The 21715-nt window shown below is 30.1% G+C and overlaps 1 protein-coding gene across 2 annotated transcripts in view; it reads right to left on the reverse strand.

Annotated features, from left to right (window-relative positions):
* LOC113392506 (b(0,+)-type amino acid transporter 1-like) overlaps window positions 1–21715 on the reverse strand; it is a 28959-nt gene that overhangs the window by 6399 nt on the left and 845 nt on the right. Inside the window, exons 1-6 of one of the 2 annotated variants that reach the window (XM_026628983.2) lie at window positions 11530–12070; window positions 6071–6180; window positions 4025–4121; window positions 1140–1241; window positions 579–685; window positions 341–476 (exon numbers count right to left, since the gene is read on the reverse strand). In XM_026628983.2, the coding sequence (XP_026484768.2) occupies window positions 341–476; window positions 579–685; window positions 1140–1241; window positions 4025–4121; window positions 6071–6180; window positions 11530–11659 (682 nt within the window). In that variant the 5' untranslated portion in view covers window positions 11660–12070. Of the gene's footprint in view, window positions 1–340; window positions 477–578; window positions 686–1139; window positions 1242–4024; window positions 4122–6070; window positions 6181–11529; window positions 12071–21715 lie in introns of those variants that run through there. The other variant, XM_026628984.2, reaches the window with a different exon arrangement.

The following is a 21715-nucleotide window of genomic DNA, read 5'->3' on the forward strand; positions in this document are numbered from 1 at the left end:
ATGTAATAATATAATAACAAATGTAGGTTCAAAATACATCCACTTCTAATAAGAATAACATTTCATGCTCTACATTACGTTTCTTGCCACGAAAACGCCCGTAAAAACTCTCAAATTAGGTTTTTGCGAGTTTCGGTACGTTCATGATATTTTATGAGTGGAAATGTCGAGCGGAAGAAAACATTTTCGCCGTAAAAAATGGGCAGGTAATTGGCAGCTAGAAATATACTATACATGTTTACATTTTATGTGGATATTTTGAGATCTTTATCTGCAGGGTATTCGTCGCTGGTATTATTTGTTAAGATGAGAATAGAAGTATCTATAATGACTTAATTACCAATAGATATGACGGCCACTAGCTTGACGAGAGCGTTTGGTGGTTCGCACTCAGACACGAACGGCTCTACAGCATATTTTGCGAAGCTGAGGCAGATGATAGCCATTTGAGATGGTTTCAGTACTAAAGTCGAGACCTAAAATGCAAAAAAAGAAGAAATATTTTTTTATATTTGAATGTTTGGTGATTGTTTCGTAGGAAAATGTTAGATAAATATATAAAAGGCATAATTCGTTACCCATGAAAATAAAAATGCAGGAGGTCCTCCGAAAGCGTCCATAAAATACGCGTACTCAGCTCCGGATGATGTATTCATCGTTCCTAGCTCCGCGTATGCGAGCGCTCCTGTACATATTATTGTATGAATTGTACTTACTGTTTTAAAAAGTTTATAAAGCATCCTTGGCAATCAAAATACCTACATAATACATGCGCCGGTTTGCGTTTTTTGTAAGAAGTTACTGGCGGAGTCTTAAATATTATTCTACAGCTCAAATTTATAAATGCATTAAAGTACTGAAGATGCATCATTGATGCATCATCATCAGATGGTGGTCTTATCGCTAAGTTGCGATTCTCCCAGACAATCTAACGGGCTTGAGGTAAAGTCAATAAAATAGTAAAAATGGTGCGTAATATATACAAGAGCATCATTTAATCTATACATACACAAAAACATAATAAATGGTATATAAAATAATAATGCTTAAATGATTATTAAAGATATGTACAAAAAATCTAGAGAGATTAGAAAAGTGCGAGCAATTACTAATATAAACTGATAGTATTTGAAATTTACCGAGCAGAGAGAGTAGGCCACACGCCATCCAAATGATGAAGCTTATGCCCACTGAGCCCGTGCGCTCCAAAAGCCCAGAGGGCGACACGAATATTCCAGAACCTTTGACAAAACAATGCTAATTAAAAAAAAACAAAGATTATCACATTTCTTATATTATTGTGTCTTTAATTACTTGTTTACTTCATATATAAGCCTTATATTTTCCATATTAATGTAATGAATAAACGCTTTACGAATACGAATGTTCTATTAAACAGAAACGTATAGATTAATTCACCGCCCTTTCTTTGCGGATTGGTATATAGTTTATACTAATATATCTACCTACACATGCAGATCTCATCACGATGTTTTACTTCACCGCCAAAACAAAAAAAATCGTCTGTGGTAATACTAATACACGAGTTTGGCTAAGAACTTGATTTACACAGTCCATCACTACGCTGCTCCAATGCACGTGGTCGATATATGTATGTATATGTGAAAGAATTTCACCCGGCACGCGTCGGTTTCTTCACGATGTTTTCAGTGCCGAGCACGAGGTGAGTTATAAACACAAATTACGCTCTTGATAATTAAATGCTGCAACCCATCGTACGTTATTTTAGTAATGTGGTTTTACCTGCATTGACTCGCTTTACAAGTATGTGTAAATTTATTCAGTTCTTATGTCGTTTCTAAATTTATTCCTCATACAGTTTGCAGATTACTTAAGAAAAAGCGGACTATGTAATGCCGGAAGAATAATTCAATTTGGATTAGCGCACTTAACCATACAATCCACCTGTGTATATATAGTCTACCGTATAGATTAACATCCAATGCTAAGTTGTATATCGATTGAAACTATTTCAATATAACAATGTCCTTGTACACTTTAAAATAAAAAGCGACCATAAATATCTCGTAATTTTATTTTATCATCTATTCCATTATTAAGAGGTAAATTAGTTTGTATGTAGGGATAATCTTCGTAACTGATCATCCAATTCTTCGTCATCACTGACAGAAAGCTACATCGTTCCTAATTTACATAGAGTAAAAATGATATTTATATAATATCATTTTCATTAAAAAATTCAACGCGTGCGAAGCCGGGGCGGGTCGCTAGTTACGTAACAAGTGACAATGAATCAATATTTTTTTATCCTTGAACTCTCATGCAAGCATGCTTCTCGTCTATGTATATTATACATTAACTTACTAAACGTTTAAAGGAGTGACTGTTTAAATATCTGAGGTGTCGTATCAGATTGCGGGCGTCACATTTATCACGTTGCAAGTATAATAACTGCTATTGTACTTGGAATTGAATTGTAAGTAAGACATGATGATGATTGATGAAAAGCCATATTATTTTTACTTGAGATATATTGTTTCATTTGGAGAATGATTTTAATTATGGCACGAGTCGCGACCTACATTCATAATAATATAATAATACATAAACGAAAAAGTTACATCTTATTGTATTACGAAAAATGAAAAAAGAGTAAAATCTCTTATATTTTTCAAGTTTAATCTTTTAATACCTCAGAGGGTGGGAATCAGGGTAAGACGTACTTTAGATTTTTTTTCTCGGCTTTAAAGATTATCCGCGTATAAAACTTGTTCTATTCTAATCATTTCCTACTACTAACTATATAGAATTGCTAATATTTTTTTTTACAATATCGTTGTTTCTGGTGTACAATGTAAATAAATAAAAATTGTTTGTTGTACTTTTTAACCCCACACGATAGTGACAACATTATTTTAATCCCGATAAATTAATTAAGAGATTGAATAAAATATAATCAGATAATGATCGCACAAGAGCTGCAATCGATTCGATGAAATTGTCATTTTACAAGATAAATCAAATATAAAAAATTCCGAACAGGCGATCTGTTCGGAAAATACATTATTTTTATAAACGAATGTATTTTGTGACCCATTTGTTAAACCATACTTTTAATTTACTAACGATATTACCTAACTCATGCTAGATTACTACTAATTTGCAAAATTCTAGTATTACTAATTTGTATTTTTTTTAAAAGCTATAGAAAGTGAGTGCAACGGTTACTAAACTGTACTCAAGGTTGATAGACATATTTAGAAAATATACACTAAATAGCAATTAGACAAGAGACAAACCTTAGTCTTCAAAGAAAACATTAACAGAAAAAATATAAGTATTATTTCCTTAAACGTTTATAATAGAGTAAATAATTACAATATTCTATATAAATAATATAAAATTATGTTTAAATAGTCCACAACATAAACATAGCTGTATAGTATTATGGTTATTCCATGTAAATAGCATTATTTACCAAGATTATTTCTATTGGCAATTAGTTAAAATAATATTGATTGCATAATATGGATGTTATTGTGTCAGTGGCCTTGGATAAGTGTTTTTTTATTGAAAAAAAATTTACTTAATTTTTTTACTTTTCCTTTCAGCGTTACATGGTCAATGGCAGACTAAACATCGAACGAATGGCGACTCTACAAATGACGCGAATAAATTGCTGCAACGTTTTTATATAAATATTTTTTGTTCGTCTGGTGCGAAATCGACGAACATATACAATGTTATTCTTTGTAAAACGTTTGTCGAACAGATGTTTTGCTATAGGTATATGTAATATATCCGTCAATACTTAATAGCATTAAATATTTACAAATACTATGTATATTACATAATTTATATAAATTACTGTGTATATTACATATTTTTTTATAACAATGACTATTATTTATTAAATAACACTAGAGCACGTCCTAATCGTTAATATGTCTGTCAATAAATTAAAAAAAAAACTTGTGACAAAGAGATAGGTACTGAACTGTTTTATTTGTGCCCATTTGTATATAGATGTAAGGATTCTTACCAATCATAGTGCCGACGATTAGAGCCACCCCACTGAAGAGTCCCACCCGTCTCTTGAGGTGAACAGGGTCGTCCGGAGCTGCGTCCGACCCCTCCAGCTGTAAATTACGAATTAGAACTAGCTCTATAAGATTTACAATATGAAATAAGAATGTTTACTACTAAATAATTTAAGAATTACATTTAATAGTCATCAAAAATTTCAAAAACGAAGTAGGAATAAAATAACCCTATTTTTTAATTATATATTTTATATGTAGAGCTTGTACTTTATAAACTATAAACGTAAGTTAACATGAAATCGTTATAATACGTACTGCATACACAAACACAAATAACACAGACAACATTACTACAAGTTCTACCTTGGTACTTTTATCAAACCACTACGGCTTAAATCCACAATAAAGTATTTTACTCATAATATTTAATATAGAGACAGATTAGCAATACATTCTTTTGTATATTGAATATTATATCACAGATAAGTCAACAAAAGATTATTGTTTAGGAGCAAATGACAGGTAAGTGTAAATTAAAGGTTCAAAAGTTTTATTTAACACTGACTTACTGCCGTATCGTCGTTCGTGTACATTTTGGTACAGCAGTATTCATCTTATCAATCGGTTCAGTTTAGATTGTATGAAAAAAAATTGATACATTTATATTTACGTAGTGTTGCTCTAAAATAAAAAAAAACAATGCTAGTAAGCAGTGGCGTTACCTTGGGCTGAGCTTCCATACCTATGCATTAATCACACTTGTAAATATATTAAATCAATTAGTTGCTACGTCAAATCCTACAAAATCCGATTATAGATGTTACGTATTATAGTCGGCCAAAATTCGAAAATTGGTAACCGCTATTGGTATCAACGGATTCCTCTTATACAGGGTAAATATCAGCAACCACTGAACTGGTGTTAGTAATGATATACCTAATATCAATCCACCAATTCACGCGTCCTCATTTTTTACTACTATCAGACATCAATCACCCATTCCAAATTACAACCTCAATCCTACTGACTTATAACTTTAGATCCTACTTCTATTATATATAAATATAGCCACTCTTATTTATCAACCATTTGACCCTCCAAATGTTCACCTGTCTATAAACCTCCTTATTAAACCATTCACTAGTACATCGATAATCTTATTCACTGAACTAACCATCCGCAAATCCACTAATATCTACTGAGTTACAAATTCTGCTCACCCCTATCTTTGAACTAACTATCTAACGAATCGAAACGTGTCCAGACTGCAGACAAATTGTTTAAATTAACTCAACGTATTCTATGCTACATATAATCAAAATACAGGTTAAAAAATATTACAAATATATTCAAAATACGGATACGCCATTTGTACATACATAGATTAAATAAATATCGAAGTAAATTTTAAAGAGGAACAAATTAATCTCCTCAGTGAACAGAAAGTTTAAATATAATTATTATTACAGATATTTTACGCAACTTTGTATTGACACACCTGCTCTTTAAATTTATTTAATTCATCTAACGAGCACGAAATAAACGTCCGTGACGTAGGAACATGCGTCTAAAACAAAATTATATTTTTTACTGCTCGCGTTCGTGTAGCTTTAAATAAAAAGATTTATTGGGAATTTATAGAGAATAGCAGGAAATAACATTGATCCGAGCCATTGAAGTTAATATTTAAATTCTCGAATTAAATACCGGAGAAGATATTTATATATTACGTGTTTTAACTGAATGATCATAAATATATTTTAACAGGAACATGAAATTCACGTTTGTCACGCCCATAGTCTAAATTTAATGCGGGTAAGACTGCGAAACGCAGCTTCTTAAATTATATACCAAAACCTTCACCTAAACGTGCTGCACCTTCTAGTTAAGTTTTGGTTACATTGGTTTAGTTTACATTGGTTTGATAGTTATTCAGTTAGGCATCACAAAAACGCCACCTTATTTCTTCCTTATTAAAAGAGTTCCTTATATTACGAAAGATAGTACAAATGAATTGAATGTTATATTAAATTTACGACCTGTACCTTGTCTCCTGGGTTGGCGTTGCCGTCGGTGAGTGTTCCCGCCGTGCCGTCTTCGGCGTCGCAGTTGGCGGCGCACCCGCGCCACACCAATCCGCCTTCGCGTGTGCTCCCTGCAACAATACCACACATTTGTAATTTTCATCTCATCTTAATCTTATTTTAATAAATTAAGAAAAAGGCCGACAATAATTATCCATATATATGTATAAATATTACATTTTGTGATGAAGATATTTTCGCCTCAAAAAAAGATGAGGTCTTAGCCCAGCAGTGGGATATTTATAGGCTGTTTACTTCACCTTTATACATTATATTTCAAAAAGATTTCGATTCAAATAAAAATATTGTGCACAATTAAAGTGCAATTTGTAGGTCGAATTTTATCGTCACCTGTTTCATTAATGGAAAACCGATCTTTTTAATAGACTTCTAAAAAGAAAGCCGATTACATTTTAGACTTGTAAACAATATATATGTATGTATGTTACCTAAGTACACAGTATCGATAAAAGTCTATCAAAACATCGAAACTAAAATAAAACCTCTCTAGCTTGGAAAATAAAACTTTTTCTGAACGCAGTTTAAAATTTCAATTTTGCAACGCTGTAATTACTACAAATCCTTGTTTAATTTATCGTATAATTCGGTACCGAATTTATAACACATACATGTTATAAACGTTTTTAGAATTTTTTACCCCAAAATAATATTCCCGTTGATCTACTGTGACAAGTACAATCGTAACGATGTTTATAAATTCCTTGATAATAGCTTCGCGAGATCAGAACGTACAAATTACAAAACTTCTGGCAACTATCGAAGACTTCCCAGAGGTGTTTCGTTCGATAATTTTAAAACAATAATTAATTATGTTCGCACTTGTTCGTGACACACCGAATATAAGATACAAAATCAGCGTCTACAGCGCACTGTTAATTCAACCTGTAAACAGATATAAAATCGTCATATCTTATAATTCTACCAAACAATGTAAGAAGCTCAACTTGACGAAAATGTTAAGCATTTTTATTTTTACTGAAATTACCACAATCTATTTTTTCCAAGATTTCTTTTTTAACTGATACATAATAGAATAAGTAGTATAGAGTAATCAATAAATAACTGAATAAAGGTAGACGTACATAAAATTAAGTAATATTTACAAAGCTACATTTTTGAGTAATATTATATCTTCAGATATAATACAACTCCACATGTAGTTGGAATAGAGTTTGTTCTATATTCTTTCCTTTTTTAAAAAAGTAATAAAGCTATGGATTTGTACTAAAAAGCCAAACCATATTGTATGTGAAATAACCGAATTAACGGAACATGGACTCTAAAAATTCATTTTATTTAATGATTCTGGATTGAAGTTATATTTAAAACTGAATCTTAAATTCATCACTTCAGTAATTATAATGAAGCTCGAAAATTTCCTTATACAAAACCCAATCATCCTGAAATACTCAATACTGTCTACTAAGCATAGATTCATATATAATATTTACGAATTTGAAATTGTATATTCACGAAATACATATATATATTATATTGTAATGTGAAATGATGTCATGTTACGAAATGAATGCTAAGTATATATGTAAATCGCTATTTAAGTAAGAGGACTGAATACACCGATGAACTGTGCACGGGATGACATTTGTAAAATCTATGATCTTAGGAGTATGTATCTCCAGAAACTCGATACTCGTACTTAATTGAGGTGAATAAAAAAAGGTACCTCGATTATACAATATCGTTGAAGACTAATTGTTATTGATAGTACTTATAATTTCGGCGACTAGCTCGTGACTCCTACGGATTCGTGATCGAGCTCCTCATAAATTGCATTACTATGTAGTAGAGGTGACTATGACATCGTAGTTACTCTAAATATTGGCCTCGCAGAGTAAGAACCTAATAACAACTGTATTAATTATTTTTAAATATTGAATTTTAAAACTAGTATTATAAAGCTGAAGGATGTAGTCGTATGTTTAGACGATACCATCTCCGATACCACACATACCTCTTCGATTTTAAATAATTTAGTTTTAGTTTTACCATATATAGCTTATTTTTTTATTTTAAGGAGAATAATATCAGCTACGAACCACGAGGGAGTAGCAGTAACGTTTATCGCAAGTGTAACCGCGCGAAAATATATTGTAAAAAGTTTCAGAAATGCAGCCTTGTAGCTTGTTCGTATCTGCATTTCTTTGAAGAAGAACGAATTAAATTAGATGTCTATAATTATTTTTTTCAAGATCTTATTTACGAACAGCTTTGTTGGCGTCGCTAAACAGGTCACCTTTACTTTAAGACGTCAAAGTTATTTAAATTGTAGTAGATGTGACACTCATTTATTATTTGGAAAAACCTTATGTATTAAATACATTTGGTTTTATTTAGATACTTATTTTTTTAGCTACAGTTTTCGTTTTAACGCAAAAAATTATTTTTAATAAACGTATTATGTAAAAATAATACATTTTTATACGACGATAAAAAAACATTTTTTAAATAATTTTATAATGATGTAAAAAAAAAAGGAAACGGGAGAATATCCCAAGAGTGGGACTTTTGCAGATTGTAACTTTTTTTTTCTTTTGTATCTTATTAATTTCTCAAATGTCTATCAGTACCACTTCAAGTTGATTTAATCTCAAGCTTAAAGGACGTAACACCTTAGATGACATGATTTTATGTTACACTGGTGACTCACCCTTTAAACCAGAATATAACTAAATTTTGCTGTTTGGCGGTATAAAACATGGTTGCCTATCTATGCGGACTAGCAAAAAGCTTTGTTCTCCAGTAAAATTTAAGGTTTATCAATGGTTTAGATTTGTTACAATTACTTTTGACTATCGGGTAACCTATTTGTTTCTGTATTAAATAATGACAAAGTGTAGGATTGTATTAAGTATCCGTTAAAAAATGTAAAAGAAATTTATAAAATGTAACTTTATAAATTTCTGTACAAATTTATGTATATTTTAGTGTTTACGTGTGTAATGTAGAGCAATATTTCTTAAGCAAATATTTCAATTTGGCTAAATGTGTTAAATTTGCATAATAAATAGCGGTAAAAGAGAATCGATATCAGCTACATTTGTTTCCACACCGGTCAAGTTTCAATTTGATGACACATCTGTAACCACTAAGTCACTCAACACGCCGGACGCGACGTTATCAAAACATACGTACGTACATGCATAGTCTACTACGTGTTCATCACGTATACCACTCTATATTTTTAGAACGAATTCAAGAAACTTTTATTTATTTTACGTCACCGTTTTTATATGTAATAGGTTTCAAAAACTTTTTTATCGTAATTCGATCAATGTAACAGACTGTAAGTCCCAACTCCCACGGCTGGGACATCTAGGCCTCTCCTTTTTAGGAGAGGGATTGGAATGTATCCCACCATAACGCTCAAATTCGTTAATATAAAAAAGTGTATAAAATAATTTAAAATTATTATATGTATATGTATAAAATAATAATCAAATCATAACGCCCGATTAAGCTCTCTACGATTAAAAGTAACAACTACTAGCCATTTTCTGGGATAAAAAAAGCCCCTAACCCTCTGCCTCATAGACTACGAGTAGGTACCACTGTCTATGTATAGTCATACAAATTCATTGATCCATGGTTCCGTCACTGAGTGAATGAAGGGCAAACCAATAAACATACTTTCGTGTTTATAGTATTAGAAGAGATCTCAATCTGTACAAAATACTCTATGTATCTACTTTGTCATTTATTTTGTAAATGTTAACGAAAACATAAATCTAAAGATCGCAGTTGCCCTACTTCTGATATTAGTAGGCACTTAGCCGATGGTATTAATATATTTCATGCTAACCATTGCGTAAAATTCATTCATGCAAATAATACGGTATTGCTTTCAAAATAATTCAGTAAACATCGTATATGTAAAGTAACATTGCGAGCGAAGTGCGTTATTGATTCGTACTTTAAGCTCTCATGAAACTATAGTAAATGTTAGCAATATATTGTAACGTTTCGTCTCTTCATGTGCAGTATCAGTTTTACCAAATGACGCATCACGACCGTCACGTGCCGGTTACCGGAATAATACCCTCTACGTACGACCTACGAAAAGTTTATATAATAAATCACACAATCGTTAACTGTGGAATGTATCACTTGACTCAAACCGAATAAATACTCAAAATAACATCATCGCTGTTCTAATTGTTCTAATTTTTTTGATAAATTGCTGAGGGATTTTCTAGTGTCGTCAACGATTTTAATAAATAAAAAAGTAGGTATTACTACAATTATACTTATTACTCTAAATTTAAAAATGTTTCCGGTTACTAATGGTACCGGTATAATGTGTTTCAGAAAAATATAAAACAATTCTTATAAAGTAAAAAAATACTTTTTTATGACCCACCCAAGGCTTTGTGAAAGAATAAACAAACATTTTACACAAACATTAGCTCATTAGTTTCGAGATACCGACGTAAGCGCTAGCTTACAAACCGGCACTAAGCATTTACATAATATTAAATATTGATTACTATTATAACCAATTATTAATAATTACACAACTTATAATTCGAAAAAATACTTGTGTAACATAAAAAAAAAATCTTCACTTGAAGAAATGCTAAATGGTATAAAATTATTGATCAAAATGCAATTAAGTAATAAAACCATTATAAAATATAAACTTTTTTTAATACAAATTATTAAAATTACAATTTTAAATATTTTTTATATAAAAGTATAATTTTTATAAAAAATACAATACACTTTATTGAGATTGTTGTTTTTTTTACTGTAGATGCCTTTAATATAAGAAAAAATTAGATCAATAAAAACAATCACACGTTTGCTTTTTCATCATAATGGAATCCAATATTTCAGTATAAAACCTAAAAGTTATTGTTATTTATATAACTAAAGTAATATAATTTACAGATTAGTATGAATAAAAAAGAACTATTTAAAAAAGTAGTTCAGTTCGATATGACCTATAATATTTTAGAAATTATACTCGTACATATATATTATAAAGGTGAACATTGAAAATTCACGTAAATTTTGTCAGTCTTTATCATATAATATTAAAAAAAATAACGATTAAAATATATAATAATATATTTTGTGATGTACATAAAGAAAATTGAGTAAATTCTGGCAACAGACTGGCTTAGATAACAAAATACGTCTAGATGTATTCAGTTTTGTAAAAAGTTCGTATCATAGTTCAGTGTATGGATTTCTTGTAAGATAGAGATTTTAATAAATTGATTGTAATGAGAAAAAGAACTTATTCCATTATTTTACTTTTAATTCTATTTTTAGGCAAGCAATAATAGAATAGGTATCAGAAAATGACAAATTTAACTCCGTGAGAAATACTAAAATTAAATTAAGTAGTTTATTTTATCTAGGAAAGAAAAATGAACCTTCATTTGGGAAGACCAAAACAGGAGTAATAGCTCCATTGTGTAATTTGTCCGCGTTTTCTGTATGCGCCTGCGCACGGACTGAGCTACGCAGCAATGACGCTAGTGTGTCGCGCATCGCATCGCTCATACGGTCACGCTGCGACCCCTCCACAGCGCCGGCGCCTCAACCAAGAACACAACCTCTAAACGAGCCAAAACTCTACGACACTTTAAAAATTGAACGCCGATCAAATCTGCCTAACCACTAACCGCACTTCACAACCATAGTTTAATATAAGGTACTATTAGCACTTCACGATATATTTTATCTAAAATTATTTTAATATTGCTTATAACAAATTGAGCACAACGATTTTTGAGCAAGTAATTTCATAAAAACTGCTAAAATTTTAAATGAAACACCAACCAAGGCATAACATTAATAAAATTTCTTAAAATATAATATGTAATTTAATTAACTAAAAGGCACTTTTATTTGACTCGCGTTGTATTTGAAAATACGACAAATGTCTGGGACGATCAGTGGCTCAGGGCGGACTGGCTATTCCGAGCGCGAGCCAACACGTGGGCGGGAAGCCGCCCGCCTCCCGCCGATCAATGGATGAGATTCGACACCTGACCCCTAAAATCTACAATGTAAAATCGACTTATCAACCAACAAATAGTCGAGTTACAAGGAATAAGTATTGAAAAGTTTCGACAGTTGAATTAATTACAAAAATACTACATGAACAGTTACGAATTTATTTGAACACTACCTAGTTAGATAATTATTATAATTCTTTTATAAATTTATTTACAAAAAATATAGTATATCGTAATGTTTTAACTTAATGAAACGTTTTAATCTTTGTAGCACTTAACACTATAGTTAAAATTGTAATTAGCTTTCATTAAAACGACAATACCTCCAAATTTGTATCTCGTTATTTAAATTATTACATAAATATTATCATTACAGTTTAATAGACTTTGTGTCTTCAAACAAGAATAGGGTTTATCACCTAATATAATAAGTTATGAACTAGTAAGTTTGTACATACATACATACATACATACATATTTATATTATATATATACCAATACTTGAATTAAATTATATTAAATATAATTTAAAATAAAAAGCCTATAGGGAAGTAGAATATAAATTTCTAATTAATTATATACAAAATGAAGTACATTATAATTAATTAACATATCAGTCTTTATGTCGTGTAACATTTCAAAGACATCTAAATGATGTACCTATTTAATAGCCATATATAATAAGATTAAAATAGTATTAGGGTTTTTAGACAACACTTACAATTGATAAGAACGTTCTTGGCACTCGTTTCATTTGATGCATATACAACAACGTCACATCGTCAGTACATTTCGCATCATAAGATATAAAATAAAAAAATATATTAGTAGTGAAATTTGTAATTTGACCAAAAAATTAGTTGGAATGATAATAAAAATACCAACAGAGTAGATATGGCTAGAGTCCAAATATAGGGAATATGATACAATAAATTATAAAGTAATAAGGGTCGTTAAGGTAAAACTTTTGCTATGAAAGTGTAATCAGTCTATTTTTGAGCATGAACGTTTGTTATGTTATTGTTTGTATGCACGTAACGTATATCATATACACACATAGGTACGTATGAATGTTTTGTCCACTTTGTTATGTATCTTGAAATGATGATCATGAAAATGATGAAATTTATTCCTCACTAATTATATCCGACGAGTGTTTGTATAATTTGAAAGTAATTGCTTTTCATTACATTCGATTATATAACTTATTTTGTTTACTATATCAGTGCTTACTCTGAATTATATAACAATTTGGCTTTACAAGGGGTCGACACCAGCATCGGTGGTCGAGCTCATGAAAAATATTTTAGATGCCTGCGAGGAGTCACAGTATATCTAAGAGATATTTTTTCACTTATCTAAGGCCTTAGAATGTGTGCAACATGAGACACTGATCAGAAAGCAACACCACTATGGCATTAGAGATGATGAACTCAATCATTTGATTTCTTACCTGAGCAATCGAATTTAAAGGGTACCTCAAGGTTCTATTCGTGTTCTATTTCTCTTACTCGTTTATATAAAGACTTAATTTATATTTTGAATGACGCTCACAAGATAGAATTGTTTGTGATGTCACCTCTTCACAAAATGACGCAAATCAATATATGACGATGTGAACATTGCCCTCTCAAAAAGAGTACTCACGTTTAATGTCAATGATCTACTTTTAAATAGTAAAAAACTAAATTAATAAAATATTTACCTATAATAAAATGTTAAATATGTTACAACTGATATAATATTAAATGAGCATGCAATAGAATATGGGCAAGATATACTGATATAGATTCTAAGCTGCAACGGGGCCCTCATAATAATGGGTTGGGGAGTAGACTGCTGGTGAACTCTGCAGCATTAAAGGTTAAGCAGTTTTAAACGAAAACGATTGAAATTTTAGAAAAAATATAACTAATTTTGCAATAACACATTGAAGTTCTGATTAATTTTCAAACGTAATTATATTTGAGAATGCAATTAAAACACAATTGAAGAATGTTTAGATCAACAACTAGGCGATTTGGCAACATAGCAATAAATATACAATATCTGCAACTTCTTCTTTGAGGTTATTGTGCAATATTACAACTTGATTCAGCCAGAGGAATATTTTATTATTATACGTACACTTAGTAATTTGCATAATAACTATATTTCGATTTGCAATATGATCTAAAAAAAATACTTTTACATGTAAAAGCTTCAAACATGTAATCAACAAACATCAGAAACAATCGTATTGTATTTTTAACCGACATCAAAAAGGAGGAGGTTATCAATTCGTCTGTATTTTACAAAATCGATTTCCAAAAGTATTTTTTTCCTAAAACACTTGCAATTTTACCTATATCACAAAGGAAGAAGCGTCAATGGCAAATCTAAGGACAGCGACTTTTATGAGCAGTAAGAGTGGGAAAACAAATAAGTACGTTAAATACAACTACGATTTCGGTTTTATGAAATCATACAGAGCAGCTGAATAGGTTATATGTAGCGGTTCTTTTCATCGTCTTTATCAGAATGATTCTTTTTATTTTTATTTATTTTTTGGTAAGTGCAACCCTATAATATATATCGTCTGGATGTTAGCCGATGCAAAATTTTATTCTTATGTACTGTACATTATTATGGAAATTAAATTTTGAAACACTGACAAAGGGATCAAATTGAATTCCAAGCATGATATAAAATCATACATATTATATGTATAGTTGTATACACGTGTCAAAAAAATATTGTTCGTTTGAATTGGTATTCAGTGGTTGGCACTTATTGAGATCAATAGAACCGAACCGAAATAGGAATATAAAAAATATTGAATATAGAGATAACCTTTTTTTACAACCTAATTGTAAGTGGTCACCACCGCCCATAATCATTGGCACTGAAAAAATAATCAACCATCCGTTACAACGTCAATGCGCCACAAACCTTGGGAAATAAAATGTTATGTCCAAGCCTGTAATTATCCTGACTCACTTACTTTACCAAAGCACAACAAAACCATGTATTGTTGGTGTTCCAGTACAAACCCTACTACTAAGTAAACTTTAACTTATATAGTTTTTCATTCAATTAAAATAAGAAAGTAACGAAAAATTAAAATGGCAAATATAATAGCGTACATTTAATCTTGAATATTGGTATCAAAACTCTAATCCAATTTATTATTTTAATAAAGATACGAAGAAAACTTGGTTACTAATAATGTTTCTCGAGTAAGGGCGAACGACCCTTTTTGTGACGTAGTAAATAAAACTAGTAGACGTATCGTCGCCAGAAAATGTCCTTTTTGTCCTTGAAATGACTTTACATCTAAGTTCTTAAACTGGTAGAAATATTAGACGTTTTTACTGCACTTAAAAGATAATGCAATAAATCGAGCTTAGCTAGAGATCGAGAATACAAAACCAAGCGAGATTACTGCTTTTTAAAAATGCTAAACTTATACGTTTATCTGGCACTCTTTATAGAGAAAAAAAATTTAGTAAACTTGAATGTATAGGAAGTAATTTTAAGCCATGAACATCCACAACCGTAAAATAGCAACTGACGCTTTTTCTATAATAAAAGTCTTTTTAAGCCCAGCTTAGGACTTTATTTAAAAAACTATTTTGATCAACTTAGTTTATATTGAACTCTACTTTACAAACAAACGCACTTTAGATTACTATTAATTATATTTTTATTAAATATTCTCTTCATGTCAATTCAATTTTGTTTACTTCTTTATTACTTTATATTTAAATATATATATAATAGAATAGAATTCTCATTTTATTTATATGTAACACTAAATTAACATGTATTTTAAACTTAAACTTTGACCATCTAACTCTCTCCATTTTGCCGTCTACACGTGACATACTCTAAAAATAGAGAAATTTTTTTCTAAATTTACATAAACGTGGTTACGTTTAGACGTTTTTTCGAATATGTAGTGTATTACAAGTATAAAAACAAGTTCAAAGTCTCCTCTCCTGTAAAGTTTGGAGCTTATTCCACTCCAACTTCAATGGGATACATATCGATCGCCCGAGATGAATCATTACCATAAACGCAATTTAATAACATGAGAATTTAGTGTTGTTAGCCCGTTTGAACTCGTAATCAGAAGACTATATTGTATTAACGGCTCCCAAAAAACCAATACATATAAGATATTTTGACTTTTATTATACTAATTATTTTTATGACACGTCCATTATCAATATTCAAGGAACGTTTAATGCTACCACTAGTGAAGCTGAAGAAGTATAAACACTCTTTTCATACTCTGCAATTACAACACAGATAAGCTTTAAAATGAAGCTGCAGACAGTATCACGATAGTATATTGTAGGTATAATTAGAATCGACCATCGTTTATTCTGAGATTGCTACGTCACAGGACCTCATATAACACAGCTCTTAAACGCCCGCTGAATTCCTAAATGCTTGATTCAAAGTAAATTATTAATTTAAACACTTATCATTATTTATAATTAAGACGAGTATACTAATTAACAATTCAATATTGTAAACGAAACATTCAATATTGTATCAACACTACTCAACCATATTCTAATTGTCTACTTCAGTTATATTAACAAATATAATTGATGACGTCATAGTGATACTCACTAAAAAAAGCAATATTCATTTGTAATCGCTCTATATTTATTTGTAACGTAATAAAACATTTTCAGTAGAAGATAACAACTAGATCGAAATTTATGCTAAATTTTTAAAGTCAATGTAACTGGCTCTGTCATTTTCAATTTTGTATATACGTAGAATAATAGATAAGTCAGAGAGAATATTTTCAAAGTCAGTCAAAGGAGCGGGATTCGCTACGGACCAATCAATATGTTTCACGCATGCGTCAAAACGAGTTTAAGACATTTTTGCGATATGAAAAGCGTAGGCGGCTTGAATTTATATTTCAATTACATTGTTAAATTAAATTAATGAGATATTCACTCATTGCTCTAATATGTGAGCCGTATCATCTGTCATTTTAAAAAGTAAATTTGTCAAAATGTCAGTAATGCTCTGTGACTCACGTAGAAATTATATAAAACAAAATCAATAAATAAGTCCGTCATATTAAGTGCTTACTGACATACATTTTTGTATAAAGGCAATATTTAACAGATTTCTTATTAAGTTGATACTCTATCAGAACAATGCATTATAAAAACTTGCATTTTTGTATATTATTATATGTGGCATATACAATTACAGGAAAAGTGATTTGATATAGCTGATATATCTAATCTAATCAAGTCGTTTCTATATACATAAGTTGTCTTTATCCATCGACATTTTCCTCTTCACATTAAACGTTAACTATACGAAGTTTTTCAAATAATCCTGATGTCATTACAAATATGATCTCAACCTGATTACATCTTATAAACTATTCAGTAGAAAATATTACGTCATGTTTTAATATTATGATTGTTTTAAACATATGTATAAGAACGTCAATTGTATTGCAAATGAAATCGTTCTTTTAATATGGTTTAATTAATTGCGCTATCTATTGAATACTTGGTATCGGGCTCATTGGAAAAAAATATACACATTGTGTATAGCTTTGAAGGTTCGTTCATATATTCATATATTTAGTCCAATTCCCAGTTTAGTCCAATTATTTGTTCACGAACCTAAAGCAAATATGAACTTTAAAAATTGTTAGCAAAGCGTGGCGTCCCGGCCTACAGTAATAATAATATTAAAGTAAATATAAATGATATAAATAATAATTAAAGTAAAACTACGATTTGTTGGCTGAATGTTTAATGTATCCAATGAATACGGTCAAGGATCATTTTGTAGTTTTTTCGTTGAAAGTGATAAAATAAAAATTTAGTAAAATCAGTGTACTAAATTTAGATAATTCAGTATATTTAAAACATTATTTTTATAAGATTTTAATTCGTTACTGTTACAAATATATCAATATGCAAAAAGTAGTCAAATTGTCCATGTCTGAATGTCATTGTCTATGATTACTATCTATTGTCTATAATTAAATATTAATTATTATTTAACAGCACGCCCAAAGCCTATGTACTTATGAGTAGAGTCTATGCTGAAGGACTGAATAGTGTAATTATTATTAGTTGAAAAACTATAATACTTAAAGTGATAGTAATACAATTACTGATATCGTCACAAATGTATGTTGTATTATTAAATGTATCGTAAATATTCCACGATAAAACTGTTAATTTCTTGCTCTCATTACATTTTTATTTTTCAATAATTGTATAATCTATATTTTTTTACTTTAGGTAGGTCATTTTTATACATTAAGTCTAAGTTCAGTATTTTATGGAACAGTACTACGTGTGCCTCTGTAGCGTGAACTATGCTTTTAAAATACTTTAATTAAAATAGACGGTAGCTATTTGGCGCCTATTTTATTTGTAGCATGTCAGTCATTCGCGGCATTCTATCGTTGCGTTTGATCTAGACTAGTCTACGTCAAATATGCTGCGTAGAACTAACTAATATATAACAGGGAAATTTCATTATAAATCATCTCAACAATCTAAATGTAGTTTAATTTTTTGTTAACGTTTAAAGCCGAAATAGCCCAGTAGCAAAACGTCACTCATAACCGAAGATTGCGGGTTCAAGCCCGGGCAAGGTTATTGAGTATACTTTTTTGTATATAATTTATTGAAGTTCGGTCAAGTGTGTATCCGCCAAACTAAAGTGGAAACATTAAGGATGTTTAAGGACTTTATCCTTTCAATGTTTATTTTAGGAACACATTATTTTAAACAAAATTCATTTTCCCTGAATTTCCGCTTATACCACCTATGAATCATGTTGATAGGGATGTGAAAAATTTTGTATCGAATGCGTACTCAATTTTTCGTAACTTCGTTCTAATCTAATCTTATTAGAATAAAAGTTAATCTTAAAACTCTTAGTATGTTTCGTACATTTGAATAAAGTCCCCATTAACACGCCTCGGCGCGGAACAGTGACTTACAAAATGTTACTCTATCATCATTAAATAAAATTACCCTCTATTTAAAAACATGCGCGATGGATTTTCCGAATCCTTACCCTAAATTATTTGGTGCCGGCAGCCCTAGATTAAATTTATACTATCACTTTCTATACAAGCTACCCATCCTCGTAGTGAGAGCGTGGAATGATGCAATATGGTTAACAATCACACAATTTAAAAATCGGAACGCACACATTGTTAAAACTCTGATTAGGCCAACGACATTTTAAATGATGCCTCAACCCCTTAATTTATGATCGATCTGATTCCATCTTGACATATGTACTTGCTCGTTTGCTGTACATAGAAGTAAATAATTTGCAATTATGCAAATCGAAATTTTGAGAGGCTGTTAAAATGGAGTCCCAAAAATTATCTACGAATAATGTTTCATTAAGCTATAATAAAAAAGGTTTTTTGATGTCGGAGAGTAACATTGATTTTTAAGTCAGAGAAGATGAACACGTCATAAATTTTCTCGATGGAAAATTTAGATTCGATTTACGGTCTTTTATCTTAAAAAAATATATTATTTATATTGTAATATATAATATATATATTACATATAGTTCCGTTTATTTTAAACGACACTAACACTTTCTGCCTAACTTAAAACATTGTTTAGGAGGTATTTAGCTATAAACTGAACTTCTCTCTTTCTGGCCTGAGTTTAAATTCGTAAGAAGAAGACGCAACATTGTTTAACTAACAACCCCCTAAACAACATTTTCGGGTGTAGCCATAAGTGATTATCATGATATTACGTCGTGAAAGTTTTAAATAAAGTGTACAAGCCAAATGAAGCATCGTTAATTGAATCATCGTCGTCGATTTGAACCTTAACAAAAACTTGTATCATTTACGAGACAGAATAAAATATCAATCGAATCAATAACATACAGTGTAACATTGGAACTGTCGATTAAAAGGAACACGGTATTATTGGTATTATAAATTCAGGGCAAAGATTATGGATTTATTGCGCCGGTATTTTCTGTTAATTCAACAACTAAGTGATCTACGAATTGTTTTATTGTTTTAATGTTCGTTGATAAAAATAATCTGATGGCAAGAATATGATAAATTATCGTTATATGCCCTACATTTTTTGATTCGTAAAAGCATCCATGACATCAATGTTAGTTACAATGATTAACCAAATCCAAAGTAATTAATTAATGAATTATATGTAGGTAATTCTGTAATCGCAGGCAATCGAGGTAAAAAATAAATTAGATGATAAGCATTTTTATAATAAATGATTTTTTAAAGGAAATAAATAATGCGCTGATTACTACGAGCACAACCTTTTTTTGTTTTAGGTAAGAAATACTTTTACTAAGAGTATTTTTTATCGGACATATTCGATGAATCCAACCTCTATGTTAAATATAATTTGCTTAAATTGAGGTATACAACGTACATATTTATTAAATCAACTGTAACATCATATAAACTGTTAATTAAAATTAAGTAAAATTGTGGATACTCCTGTGGAAGAAATTGTATCCTATACCTACTTGTTGATTTCCACAAGAAGAGTCCCTTCGCCGTGGAGCACAAGATTAATTGGACAAACAACTCGAGCACGTGAAAATTCAGTGTTCGAATTTAAATCAGGGATATTCGTATTTTATGTATTCGACCTATTAAGCCATGACGCTTAATATGAAAGCTTATCTTTTAAGTGCTGTACAATTTTCAATTAATCTAATGAGTCCGATAAGTATAGGACATGCCTTTCAATTAATTTCATTGATACAAAGACGGCATCAGTTAAGCGAAACCTTTGTTTGATTTGCTCCTGTCCTAATTAGGTACAGCACGCTATAAGGCTACGGCATCAACATGTCCTATGGGTTTTCTTATCGTCTGTTAAACTTTCTTCTTACGTTATAGTTTTTATTTTTGTTAAATTAAAATGTTATGTTAAAATTGCAATTATATAGATTTATTTATTAATCAACGAGAATCTAATCTAGGAAATATAGAAATGTCATGTTTCACTGTAACAAGTACTTAAAATTATCCAAAAAAAATAATCATGCTCAAAATTATACATCGCCTTCGATTAATATAATTATATACTACCGTTGCCTTAAATATATATAGAAAAACAATAATAAATACCAATATTTATTCTATGTTTTCATAATAATAAAATTTTAAGGTTTGTGTCATAGCCTCTATAACTATTGAATAGATAGTACAGAAGACGAGAACATCAAAAACCGAGTTTCTGTAGCTATGAAATATAAATAAAATCAATAAATAAATTATTAATTATTTATTCTTCATCAAAGCTAAAATTTATGATTATATATGTAGAATATGTAATAGATATATATATATATGAAGAAATGGAAAATTTTGAATTTGAATATTATAACAGATAATACATAGCATATCTTATTTTTAACAATATAGAGAAAAAAATAATCAATATGAATTGGTAATTGTAGTCGGAATTGGAACCACAGGTGGAAAAGAAAGTCTTTATCATTTTTTATTAAAAAAGTAATGTTACATTCTTTCATATCTCGAAAAATAAACTAGACAGGTAAAGAATGATTGTGGTGTAAATAT

The sequence above is a fragment of the Vanessa tameamea genome, chromosome 5, assembly GCF_037043105.1.
Source record: "Vanessa tameamea isolate UH-Manoa-2023 chromosome 5, ilVanTame1 primary haplotype, whole genome shotgun sequence".
NCBI classification, from domain to species: Eukaryota; Metazoa; Arthropoda; class Insecta; order Lepidoptera; family Nymphalidae; genus Vanessa; species Vanessa tameamea.